This window comes from Triturus cristatus, chromosome 4_1, assembly GCF_964204655.1.
Source record: "Triturus cristatus chromosome 4_1, aTriCri1.1, whole genome shotgun sequence".
NCBI lineage: Eukaryota > Metazoa > Chordata > Amphibia > Caudata > Salamandridae > Triturus > Triturus cristatus.
Window position 1 is genome coordinate 862,842,434 of NC_140585.1, and position 13,747 is coordinate 862,856,180.

General features: G+C 43.5%; 1 protein-coding gene across 1 annotated transcript; it reads right to left on the minus strand.

Moving 5' to 3' along the window:
• Positions 1 to 2,433: 2,433 nt before the first annotated feature.
• Positions 2,434 to 13,501, minus strand: LOC146855682 (tubulin alpha-1D chain-like). Its single transcript, XM_085653580.1, has 4 exons — positions 13,400 to 13,501; positions 9,020 to 9,242; positions 4,061 to 4,209; positions 2,434 to 3,706 (listed from the first exon to the last, which is right to left on the minus strand). Exons 1-4 carry the CDS (start codon positions 13,400 to 13,402, stop codon positions 2,735 to 2,737), a joined length of 1,347 nt encoding a protein of 448 aa, XP_085509706.1. The 5' UTR covers positions 13,403 to 13,501; the 3' UTR covers positions 2,434 to 2,734.
• Between the last annotated feature and the right edge of the window lie 246 nt (positions 13,502 to 13,747).

The following is a 13,747-nucleotide window of genomic DNA, read 5'->3' on the forward strand; positions in this document are numbered from 1 at the left end:
TTAAGTGGCCTTCGTTTGAAATTAGGTATTTAAGGATTAAGTATATTGGGATGCATTTTGGAGAAGAAAAACAAATAAAGTCCTCAGATAGACAAGACAAAAGGTGATTTTGCACAATGGTGTACCTTACAACTTCCATTGTCTGGAAGAGTATGCATTTGTACTTTATTAGGATGTTCCCCATGTCTTTACCTAAATTCTTATTGTAGAGGGTAAACCAGCCTTTTAAAGACTGTGGGGAGACCGAAGACCATGGTTTAAAAGGTCTAACCTGCAGGCTGCTCAACTTCTGGTGGATAAAGATTGCTCAGCATGGCAGAATATTGAAAAATGCACTATTTCTCACAGAAAATAATTGAGAATTACCATTCAAATAAGATATATAGGATTACCCAAGATGCATCTCCATTATAAATGGACAATCTGGCTCACTCAATACCTTTTCTGCAGATCTGGACAGCCAGATTGATGGTTTATAGAATATAACAAGAAACTGAGAGGGAGAGCAAATTCTGAATGATGTATAGAGACATTAAAGCTTCAGAGTATCTATAGGTGGGAAGCTCATTCGACAAGTATGAGCTCTACAGATGCCCCAAAGCCAAGAAGTATTAGCAAAGCCAAGAGGTCTCACCTTTTCAAGCTATTCGTTGACAGTTTGCCAGTGCTGTGCATGACCAAAAAACGCACAACATATGTATGTAGTAATGAGGTACATCAGCATAGACGGAGGACTAAGTGTGTCACAATGCAAGTCTGCATATGGAACAATGCAGTCACAATTGTGTTCATTTTTTATTTAAAATGAACCAAGACTCTGGATGATGCCACTTGGAGTGGTAAATGTGACCCCCCAAAAATGCAAGAGCACTTTTAGAAATTGAGTGGCCCTGTAGCAAATGGCAGCTGCTCTGTGTTCCATATTATATATACATATATTTAGACCACAACAGGAAGGTGGAGGAGCAGCAAAGGAACAATTGGTAGAGAATCTAACGTAGGGTGATCAACAGGGTAAATAAAATAGAACACAAGGCAATGGGAAGCAACCGACAAACTGAGGGTGGGGTCGGGAAGGGGAGCAACATGGGTGACAGATTGGTATTAGAGGTGTACTACCATAGGGAGAGTACAAACATTCCCTGCACTTCCATGCAGTGCTGAAAAAAGAAGAACTAGTACTTCCCTGAAAATGAGCAGAGGAAGTACCAGTCATCCAATCAAAAGACTTGTAAAGACTATTCTTCAAGTGAGGGACACACGCAAGAGGAAGGAACCATCTTATAAGGCGCATGCACGAGTGGCAAAAGAGGCAGCCGATGATAAGCAGCAAGCTGGCCCTAAAAGCCCACTAAGTTTTTGGTATGTCTGCAAGGAGTATTTCAACAGACTGCTTAAGTGGTCTTAAGGTAACCTAAAAAAAGTCCATGAACTTTATATACTGAATGGAATTGCCAGTTATTTGATAGGAGCACACCTTATCAATGTATTTCATACAAACGCCAATTGTCATCCAAAAAGAGCATATTTTAATAGAGGTATACGCCCTTCCTTCATTATCATGGGAGGACCCTGCAATAGAGTGGCATCACAGAAGCTTGCAGTAATAAATGTGCTGAACACCACCCAGATTATTTTCTCTACAACTTGTGACTTGACTTTATACAAAAAAAAAAAACCTATTTTCTGCATTCTTGCAAGACCGAGGTCTGAAACCAGTAGGCTTCGTCAGTACAGGCCATTTGACGATGAAGAAAAGTGATAGTTCGCTGTGAAGCATGCTTTGCCAATGAGAAGCTACGCAAAGACAACTTGGAATTTCTAAGCAAATTGGCAGTCATTCACGGATAGCTGAAGTGCAACCTTTCAAATTCTCACTGATCCACAAAGTTAGAAAGGAGCCATCTCCACTGCCTCAGAACCCCATTCCGCCATACCACAACCACAAACAAAAATCAAAGTGCAATGTTCTTGGTTTGTCGATTGACAAGTCACTCTCAAGATAACAGGACCTAAACCATTGTTTCCGCATGAACTATGTTCCAGGTTAAATAATATTTAAATAAGTTTCCATCACAGATCAGTGATCTAGTTCACACCTCCTTTTGCATAAAAAAAGTAGCCCCCGCCCCCAATTCATCATTTGACACTTTTCTAAAGTCAGAGCTGACATGTTAAATTTACCACCCCATACATTCTGTAGTTAAGGCATAGCCAATCCCTTTCTCAAACCTAAACCCTCATACACTAATGCAACTTCCAATCACAATACTAAACACAGTCTTCTGAAATGTGCTGGAATCGGAGGTAGGTTAAATGATCACACTGAAGATCAGGAGTTGTTGGAGGACCATGAGCTCCCAAGATCAGAGTCAGTCATTTTGTTGAGGCATTGCTCATTCGGTGCCACAGGATTCAGATCAATCCAACATACATGTGCAAAGGAGTATCTTTATTTGATGCAGTATCTTAGATAAACATATCAAAATATTTTAATCAAACCAACAAGCAATGTAAAGAGGTCTGCAGGACTACTAGGGATTTTCAATTTTTCACATCTGAAGACACATTGGTATGTAGCACTGTACACTTCAAAACAACTTCACTGGATTGGAAGTAAGTGATTTTATTAAATTGGAGTTAACCACCACACTAATCCCAAGACTGAATGATGAGAACTCACTCATGCAAGCATAAATTAAGTGCATGTCATCTTCAATGCTCTAAATGGCGATTACTCTTCTTCCTCCTCTTCCTCATTTACACTGTCTGTTCCAACCTCTTCATAATCTTTTTCAAGGGCAGCCATATCCTCCCGGGCTTCAGAGAACTCTCCCTCCTCCATGCCCTCCCCGACATACCAATGCACAAAAGCCCTCTTGGAATACATCAAGTCAAATTTGTGGTCAAGCCGGGCCCAAGCTTCAGCTATCGCAGTTGTGTTACTCAACATGCAGACCGCCCGCTGGACTTTAGCCAGGTCTCCGCCAGGGACCACCGTGGGAGGTTGGTAATTGATGCCTACCTTGAACCCAGTGGGACACCAGTCTACAAACTGGATGGACCGCCTTGTCTTGATTGCAGCTATGGCTGCATTGACATCTTTGGGCACTACGTCACCACGATAGAGCAGGCAGCAGGCCATGTACTTGCCACGCCTAGGATCACATTTCACCATCTGGTTCGCATATTCGAAGCAGGCATTGGTGATCTCTGGCACAGACAGCTGCTCGTGGTAGGCCTTTTCTGCCGATATAATTGGGGAGTAGGTGACTAAAGGGAAGTGGATTCGGGGATAAGGCACTAAATTGGTTTGAAATTCCGTAAGATCAACGTTCAGGGCACCATCAAACCTGAGGGAAGCTGTAATAGAAGAGACAATCTGTCCTATTAGCCTATTAAGGTTGGTGTAGGAGGGACGCTCAATGTCAAGGTTACGATTACAGATGTCATAAATGGCCTCATTGTCCACCATAAAAGCACAATCTGAATGCTCCAGAGTCGTGTGGGTGGTCAGAATGGAGTTGTATGGTTCCACAACAGCAGTAGAAACCCTTGGTGCAGGATATACAGAGAACTCCAGCTTGGACTTCTTGCCATAGTCCACGGAAAGCCGTTCCATCAACAGTGAAGTGAAGCCGGAGCCGGTCCCACCTCCAAAGCTGTGAAAGATCAAGAAGCCTTGAAGTCCACTGCACTGGTCCGCCTGCAAGAGGGAAACATGTTTACATTTATTTAATATTTGTGAAAGGCATAATTTGCTAAAGACGTCATTGGAGGGGGTGGGGAGGTAACTGGGAGGAAAATTGAACAGCTTAGAAATACAAAAGTATAAAAATAAAAAAAAGCGCAGCATTATAATCAGCTAGCCCTCCCAACTCCCGTCCCACTAAGTTATTAACTGGCCAACTTATTTGTAGCATTTGCCCAGAGTACCCTTGGAATCCCTTGCCCTACGAGGGCTACCAAGAAATGACCCCTTCTCTTGGAATATGCTGACGTTGTACAATTGCTGTGGCCACATACCAACAGCCATACAAGCAACTAGAACACTACGTGCCATTTTTCGGATCCTGTCCATTACGGAATCAATGATTTCTTTGCCAATGGTGTAGTGGCCACGAGCATAGTTGTTTGCAGCATCTTCCTTTCCAGTAATTAGCTGTTCTGGGTGGAACAAGGTGCGATACTTTCCAGTTCTGATCTCATCTGTAGTGGAGCAAAAAAAGATAAAGGAAAAAAAGTATAAGTGCAAAACACCCGCCATACAACCTATTGAATCTAGCTCCGACCGAGTGGTTCTGAAAAGTACCAATTGGCTGGTGTTGATGTATAGTAAATTTAACAGTACCAGTGATAAAACCACCTTTCCAACACTACAGATAGGACTCTAGCTTTGCCTTTCTAGAGTGGCAAATCCAGTAGAGCAAGTGTGTGAAGGTAGTTTATCCAGAAACTTCGCTTACTCTCTCCAAGTCATTGTTAACCGCACAGACTCCGGGCAAACCTTGCATTCATAATCCTCATAGCACTTAAAATCTGCCCATCAGAAGGACAGACATCCAAACTGCCAGGAATCCCTACTGTCACCAGAATATACCATCAGACTGACCACCACAAATATACTCCAGCCGGTCTTGGGTAGTTCGAGCCATCCATCCTGCCACAGTAGAAGGATTGCTATTTCTGTACTACAGATGGCCATTCATGCCAGAAAGCTGCAGAAGTGGGTATAACAGTTACAGAAAAAAAAAAAAAAAAATGTTATCGGTTCCTTAAACTCTAAGGAAATTTGCACAAAGCTACTCGAAATTTGTTCCAAGATAGAGACTGCTAGACAGGGAAGAAAGTGCCACTGCTTTGTACTAGAAACAAAGCTACAGCTACTGGCGCCACAGACAGAAAAGCAAGAATCTACACATTTTATTTTAGAGAAAATTTAGAAGCGGTTACAGGAGGAACTCCAAAGCCCACTAAATTATAGGTTACACATGTAATTAGGCCACCCAGTGCATGAATCCAAGAAGGGGCAGCAGGTTCAAACCTTAAAGCACGAACAGTAACATTATGGAGTATCTAAAGGGGAGCAAAGATTTGTTAGACTCAGATACAGAGTCTAGATTCTGCCATCACGATTACATCAAGATCTGCACTGTGTGAGGAGTGAATATTTTGTATAAGTTGAAACAAGTGTCATTGGAGATATTGCAATCTGAGGGTTTGAGATCAGATGAAAATATTCTGCCAAAAAGTAATCACTTCTACTGCTCTTCACAGCTCCCCAAAACTGTAGGGTGCAGAAGATAAACCCGCAGAAATTTGCCTCGTGTTGAAGAATCAATTTTCCAGAACTAGAACCAATGGCGAACTACCTTAGTCACAAGATCTCTGCTCTGTGACACATACACTGCTATTAAGGCAGACTGCCTGCTGCACTGCGGCTACCACCAACATGGAGTTGGGGGTTTAGAAGAGGTAGCACACAGTGGGGATGCTTAATGGACTGAAGGGAAATGGTCATAAATACAAGGCCAATGACATCTACTTGCTTTATAATTTCCTGCATGCTCTTCCACTAGAGGTTAGAATTAATAACAATTTTCCTGTGGCATTTTCCGGAATCATAATTCTGTACAATTATACCAGATGATCAACTTCGGATGAGTTCCTTGGACCACGATACCAGGTAAAGCTACAGCATGGTGACCAAGTCTCCTAATCAGCTGCATAAACCATTAAACGTTAGCTATAATGCATAGGCTGCAAAGCAGTCCACAGGAATTGTATCTATTCAGCAGTAATTGTACTATGGCAGACCTAGCAGGGAAGCAGTGAGGGCCAAATAGGCGGGACCCCAGGCATACAACTCATGAAAGTCTACAAGGAGGCAGAAAACATAGGATGTTTTGTTCAGGGTGTAATGTTCCTTGGTGAGGTCTTGAAAATGGTTTCTGACTTCTGACTTCGATAGGGATGCGTAGTTGAAAGACGGTCTTGTTCCTTCCTTCTTGCACTTCATTTCCAGTCTTTGAGGTCTGGCTCCGAGTGAGCCTCTGTCTGCTAGAGGTGGTTAGTTTCTGGCTCCGAGTGAGCCTCTGTCTGCTAGAGGTGGTTAGTTTATTAGGTGTGTAGGGATGTTCTTTCGTATGATCTGCTCAGTGATTTAACTCATATCGAACATATGGACTTTGAGCAGGAGTCAGTGCAGCTCTTAGCTTTGACCGATTTGGTTTACAGTCAATTTCTAGCTGGCCGTTACCACAGCAAGTTACAGGCCATTCAGCAAAACGTTGCCTCCGGCCTGGTGGAAGTGGACCTGCACTCCCACCAGAGTGTTGCCCCAGAGTGAGAGTTGCTACCATGCGGAGTTAGTGGAACAAGCGGGTTTTAGTCTTTTTTGGGGCCGCCTTTTAGGTAAATACTGTATGTTCTATTCAGCAGAATTATGAATCTTTATTTGTGGGTTGAGGAGTATAACTGAGGGATTCCAAATAGAGGTGGGCCATGGTGGGGAGAGGGTCCCATTGGTTGCTTGTGCCAAGCACTAGATATAAGAACGGCTGGATGGGGAATTTCGGGATCTGGTGGTTCTTCAGTGAATGAGGTGTTGTCACCTGCTGAAGTCCAAAGTGCACCATTACAGGTCTGAATCAGAAGCCCGTGCAGGTTTCTATGCTGTGGATCAGTGCTCAAAAGTTCTACCGTGTCCCAGGCTACTCACCGGTCGAGCATATCAGGAGGGGGGGGGGGGCACTGGTTACTAATGCAGCTTTTTTTACTCATATGGTGCTTTCTGGGATTAAGGGGGTGGTTAAAAGGCTGGATTGGTAGTACTGCAACAGTGATCTAATCCAGAGGTTCCTGTAGGTTGGTGGACGCTGCTTTTTTGAAGATGTTTGCCAACAATCGAAAATGGGTGATGGTGGATAAGGTCATCTGAACATTTCGGTGTCGGATCGGATGCTTTAGTGAACGTAACTGTCCTCTTGAGGGCAGGAGGATGCTTGGCAGAGAGAAGAGTTGGTGGGGAGACAGTAAAAGAATGAAGTATAAATGATGGTAGGGTTGAATCAGACGTTGGCCCTTTTGTGATCATGATGTTTGCTAGCTCAGCGTGTGAGAGGCGATCACAGGGTGCCCATTTGTGGAATAAAGCAATTGGGAGCAAGGAAGTAGTCCAAGTGTCGATTTAGGATTTGATTTGGTTGGTGAAATGGTATGTGACTGACTACCTTATGAAAAAAAAAAAAAAAAAAAAAAAGATTGGGAAGAAGACCGATTTCGTGTTGTAGTATATTGAACAGTGCTTAGCTTTCAATAATTGTTTTATTAAGGCAGTCTTTTAGAATGGGACTATAGTTTTGTGATGAGTACTTTGCATGTACAGAGATGCGAATTTCAAGTTGGAGGGGTATATTGGCTAGTCTCCGCTTCTCTTGCCCCCATATGGCACCCTTGTTAGCTTCAAGTTAGTTGGCATGCCCTATTGTTAACAGTTTAGAGGTTCAACATTACCAAGGAGCACCTCGTTCTACACGGTTCATTATAGTCGAACACCACATTACCATTGGGTATGGGCTGGAGGAGCTAAACATAGGGAGGAGTTCGCAGGTCAGCCACAGGTAGGTCTTTGAAGGTACGGAACGTCAGGTTTTTTTATTTTTTTGTTTGAACTTGATGCAAGTGTTGGCAGTGAAAGATGCAGGGGTAACAAAGGAGTACATCTAGTCCAGAGGTATTGGAACCTTGCAGTGGATTGTGGGTAAGGCACAAAGGTTGAGGTCCCCAATGTTGTCGTTAGAGTGGGTTGGCTCAATGATGACTTGGTTAATGTTCAGAGTATTGAAGAGCGTGAAGGACACTTCCTTCACTGGCTCTGTGCCGAAACCACCAGGAAGGTTAACACCTCTGTGGAATGTAGGGTGGGTGTACTAAATGGACGCAACGGTGATGAGATCAGATTTTCTTGTGCAGTTAGGCCTCTGGGGTCTCAGATTGAAGGCGGCTGTCTGGAGTGCCAACAATGAGTCACAAGTGGGGAGCTTGAATGACTTTGGTTGTAGAAGTCTAGGGGAGCAGGATCAGGAAGACTAGGCTGAATGAGAGTCACCATCCTGAGTTATAAACGCCATGCAAAAGTTGAATGCAGGGGTCTGCTTAAATGAGGATGTGAAGGTGTGGGGGAAATTAAACCTGAACCAGGTTTCTTTGATGAAGAGTGGATATAGGTTGTTTTTAGTGGTAGAACGGAATCAGGAGGAAGGACTGCACAATGTGCATTGATGAACAGGAGTTAGAGGGTTTGAGTTGGTGACGGGAAGGTATATGGAGAAGGTTGTTGATGTGCATAAGTAGAGTGTGAGCATGAGTATGTAAGGCTGCCAATTTTGAGAGGCATTTAGTGGTGAAGGCCCAAGGGTTCTACCACTAACCAGGGATCTCTTGCCTGTGGCTGGAGTTCCCAGGCTGTAGGATGCCCCGAGTTCTAGATAAAGAGGGGCTGGTGGGTACCAAGGATAAACTTGGTTGAAACGTTCAGGCAGCGGGATGCCCTAGATTCTGGAAGGCAACTAGAGACTAGCAAAATAGTTCAGTCATTGCAGTGGTCAAGGGACTTGGCTGCAAAGTGGAGTCTGGGGCACACAGATTGCAGGTAGGCTTCCAAAGGGTTGGAAGCAAAACCAGAGCGGCAAAAAAAATAAAAATTCATAATCTATATTCTTATTTAGTGCCTGCAAGCTCCTGCGACAACACTAGTTACATAGTTAGTGTACTTGTTCTTGTCCTTCTGAATCCAAGAAACCTATTGCTCTGTAAAGCACTTCACAGGATCCTGGTGCTTTGTCCGTCCTGTGACACCAGTACCTCAATGGACATCTTAGCTAAAGGTTGTCCAATGTAGGTCTTTGACATCCAGAGCCAGGTCAGATGATTTTCATGATAACCACGAACTACATAAATGAGTTCTCACATTAATGACACGCACTATATTTTTACTTTAGCCACCAGAGGGCCTTACCAATGACGGTTTGCTCCAGGTCGATGAAGATGGCTCGAGGGACGTGCTTTCCTGCTCCAGTTTCGCTGAAGAAGGTTCCAAAGGAAGAGTCCACCTGCCCAACTTGATAATCGGCATTTAGGGTGCCATCTGGCTTTAGACCATGCTCCAGGCAGTAGAGCTCCCAGCAGGCATTGCCCATCTGAACACCAGCCTGGCCGACGTGAACGGATAAGCACTCCCTCTGAAAGTCATAAAAAGGACAAAGCTTAAGTATATCACATTTGCTGGAAAAATGCACGCATTACAATCATTACAGCTATAAAGATCACTCTCCCCTTAGGAAATAATCAATCCACAAGTAGATCTTCTATTCACTCCAACTGTAACTCCAGTGCCATAGTCCCATTTAAAAGACAAAGCTTTAATAACATAGCATACTAGCAATTCTACTTTTAAAAAGCTTAAGGTATACATTCACAGTGTCATAGTTCTAAATGTGCCATTCATGTAGTGAAAAAACAGTTAAAATTTTAGAGGACTGATGCAGGTTAAAATCTACACAGTACGACGCAAGGCAATTTTATACACTCAAAACAGAATGGCATCAAAAACAGGGAGATAAACAGGCAACACCAGATATACTCTCCAGTCAATCTGTGGTAAGTGATACTTAATGAGGTGTCCAAATCATCATCTATCGTATCATCAATTTTCAGATTCAGTACTAGGAGTTCAGTGACGTAAAGAGAAGAATTCACACTCAGTCCAATGTACTCCAGATTCCCATAACATTGTAGGGGAATTAAATACTCTGTAGGACTTGAGGCACTGTAGATAAAATGTATCAAGCTACTTCTTCAAAGCGGCCGATTGCCTATAAGAACCGCATGGACGTGGATATGTGTTTTGAATTCCAAAATATGGATTGTATAAAATTGTGTACGTCGTACTGTGAAGATTTTAAACTGCATGAGTCCTCTAAATTGAAGGGAAACAATTTAACTATATGAATGGCAGGTTTATTATGACTTATGATACTATGGATGTAAACACGAAGATTTTTTAAAAGTAGAATTGCTAATATGCTTTGCTAGTAAAGGTTACTGACTTTTAAATACTGCTGTGGTACTCTAGTTATGGTTGCAGTGATTGCAAGACATACATGTGTATTGAATATGTCCCAAGGGGAGATTGATCTTTGTTGCTTTTAAAGTTGCTCTGTCCCCCATTTGTGGTGGGGCCCGCTGTCGTAATTGATTGATTTACAGTCATCAAATTACAGAACCCACATGGTTCACCAATGTTCCAATTTCCTATACACTGCAACTCAGGCTGTTGCATGTCATCAGATGGCAATGAGTCATGCATGCAATGGACCTGGCGAGCTCAGGTCCCTGCCTCCAAACGGAGCCCTACAAATGCAAAGCGGAGGACACTAGTAACCAGGGGAGAAGAGGCTCAAACAATCAAGCCAGATCACTTCTGGGGCACGTATTCCAAGCTGGCAGGTCTATCAAAAGTAGAAAGCAAACCACTTCAGGGATGAACTCAATTTATTGCGCCCCCATTATACTGTGAACGGAACCAGAAGAGTAGGAAGAAAGACCTAGTGTTGAAACTAGTCACACGCGCATTGCAAGGACTCCATCAAATGCTGCACACAGCATTTAATAGATTCTGCTAATTTCACCATGGCCCAACCTTGCTGTTCATCCAGCTATAACTTTCGTTGCATGTTGGCTATTCTAGCGAATAGAAACAAGAAGCCCCGGCACTCCTGGCAGCACCACTAGAGCCCTACTGTATGCACCAGAGGGTGGTTGTGCAGCGCGCCGCTCTCTGTTGAAGTGGAATTGAATGACTTAACAGAGACATAGCAAGAGGGCCAAGGTCTCAGAGGGGAACATGGGCTTCTTGCTCCAGCAGCAAAACCAGTATTTGGGGCAGTAGGACACTCATAACTGGGCCCAGTGCCACTGCACCACCTTTAGTAGCTACACATCTGCACGTTAGGAAAGTGCATGTTTTAATGTGCTCTACTGGACAACGTCCTATTTCACTACCGTACATTACCGGCCATAATGCCACCACTGGGGCAGATACCCTGGGCAAGAAAACTCCCTTCCAGGGGCCAGCAAACAATTAACTAATGGTTTCATATGAGGAAACTGAAACATTAGGTTTCGAGGGTTGGATCATTTCACTTTAAGTGTAAAAAATTAACCCATTTTAATTGTGAAATACCAATGCTTCACGTCACAGCCACAACCATGGGACTCCTGCAAAATAGAGATGGTGCTAACCACCCCATCCCCCTGCGGGATCACACTCAGAGCGCCGAGGTCTGTGTAAAATCAGAGATACAGTCCCACAATGAGACCCCGCCCCCCCCCCCCCCCCAGGAAGGCCCAATCCAACATTCATTCCAGCAACGCACCTCAACTCTGAGGGCCCCTGTGGAGTCCAAGCCAGCGATTTGTGGGACTCAAAAAACCCAGTGCAGAGGAGAGAAAAGAAAGCCCACACACCACACAATAGCTTGCTTAGTCTCCACAACGGCCCCAACAGCGCTGGGATGCCTGGCTTCACCATGGGGGTGCCCAGGAGTGGACAATTAACACGGATAGCCAGGAAGGGTTCCTACAGCGGTATGAGTACAGCGCGGAGATACCCCCAGGGGTGATTCGGCGCTATATAAGCACACACACACACACACCCCCACCGTACTTTACGTCAACCCATAGCATATAATCTTCCTACTTTCGTGCCCCAAAAGCCGCAACAAGAAAGCTTGGACTGCTCAAACAGGGGTAGAGCACAAGCCATCTTTCACACACACCAAACGTAGAAACGTCTTCCTACTCCGACACATAGGTCACACTGCACCAAGGACTTCTACAATCGTTCCAGACAGCCGAGGGCCAGCAGGGAGCCGTAGAAGTGCCAGATAACCGGAATAAGACGCCCAGTGTAACCTAAATCCACTACAAACACCACGATATCACCACACGACGTGCACTTTACATTATGACGTAAGTGTGCAGACGTAGCACCAGCACGGATGTTGAACTTAGGGGCATATGTATCAACATCACCATTTGCGATTCTCAAATAGCGATTTTTAAAGAATCGCTATTTGAGAATTGCAAAACGGGATGTATTTAAAAAATTGCGAACTTTTAGCGATTTCTTAAAATTCCTTAATTGCGATTAGCAAATTGCGAAATCGCAATTAAGGAATACCTGCCCATTCATTTCTATGGGCCAGGAGACCCATAGGAATGAATGGGAAGTAATTCTCAAATAGCGAATCGCAATTTGCTAATCGCAATTTGAGAATAATTTCAAAGGTGCAAGGGTGTCATGATGACACCCTGATGCACCCCTGAAATGAGCGTGTGTGTGCATATGGCGCACATACATGCCCTAAGGGCATGTATGAGCGCCACGTGGCACTTTGTAAAATTCAAAAAAGTGCATTTTGAAAGGAAATCACAAATTACCACCAACTGGAAGTTGGTGGTAATTTGCGATTTCTTAAGGATAATTCGCACAACTTGGGTGCTTTTTACATATCATTTAAGAAATCGCAATTTGCGATTTCTTAAATTCTTACGCAAAATTAAGAAATCGCTAAATTAGCAATTCCTTAATTTTGCGATGGGATTTGGCTCATACATCCCGCTTACCGATTTTTTAATCGCAAACGCTGTTATTTTGCGAATCGCAGCGTTTGCGATTAAAAAATCGTTTGATACATATGCCCCTTAATACATAACCGCAGTGAACTTCTGAAAGCAATGACTAAACTTGTTAATTAGTTTAAAACCACAACAGCCACGCTATCATAACGCGTGATCACAAAACCCCTATAAACGAGGCTGCATTTTGAGACCGTGATTGTTATTTTGTGGTCGGGGACTTGAAGGAGGTGAGGAGTAACAGCTCTTAAAATTTCCCAGTTGCATTCGCGTGATCGTGCATTCTGGGTGTTTTTGTTGCATGTAGGGATGTGTAGTCCCGTCTTTTCCATTAGAAATCCAGCACTAGGAGCCGAAGAAATCAAAGCAAATACAGGAATGGATAAGGCTATCCCTGCTTGTAACAGAAGCTTAAGATCACTGGGGTGGAGGGGTGCCCAAAACTGAAATAACGTGCGGAAGAAAAATACGCAAAAACAAATCAGGCCGGTAGGTTCTTTTGAAATTAAACACAAAGCAAAATCAAGATTTTAAACGATACATAAATTCAAATAAACAGGTGGGTAAAAACGTTCACAAAGGGATAATTTACAAACTCCAAGGCCCGTCTGCTCACTTGAAATTCCCAAACTAAAATAATGCAGTCTCCCAAAACCAATCACTTTTTAATACATCTACGGTAGTACTAAAAACCTACCATGATTCAGCAAACAGCACAATTCAAACCAAAAAAGAAACAGCTACCCCTTGAACAGACCCTGCACTCTAGCACTCCTATAAATACCACTTTCCTTTTCCACCACCTCACCTGTGGAGGAGGGCGGGCTTCAAATTTTAAAGCCACAGGGTATTGCAAAAGGTGTTTTTCCCATGAAATCACCAATTTCTTCACCTCTTTATCAGCATGATCGTATACATTTGTATGAAACTCTTATTCAGTTTCTATTTAAAAAACAGTCACATGTCGCCAATATCAGACGTGGTCTGGTCACTTCCCCAGGCGTGCCTTTTTACTTGCATTCTGATAAGTGCAGTCCTGGAGCTA

What these genes read in the sequence shown, in the direction of transcription:
- LOC146855682 (XM_085653580.1), bottom strand. An exon ending in CCTGGAGCAAACCGTCATTG is followed by an intron (nt 4,210 to 9,019) that starts GTAAGGCCCTCT and finishes GCTCCACTACAG; the next exon opens with ATGAGATCAGAACTGGAAAG. An exon ending in TGGACAGGATCCGAAAAATG is followed by an intron (nt 3,707 to 4,060) that starts GCACGTAGTGTT and finishes TCCCTCTTGCAG; the next exon opens with GCGGACCAGTGCAGTGGACT.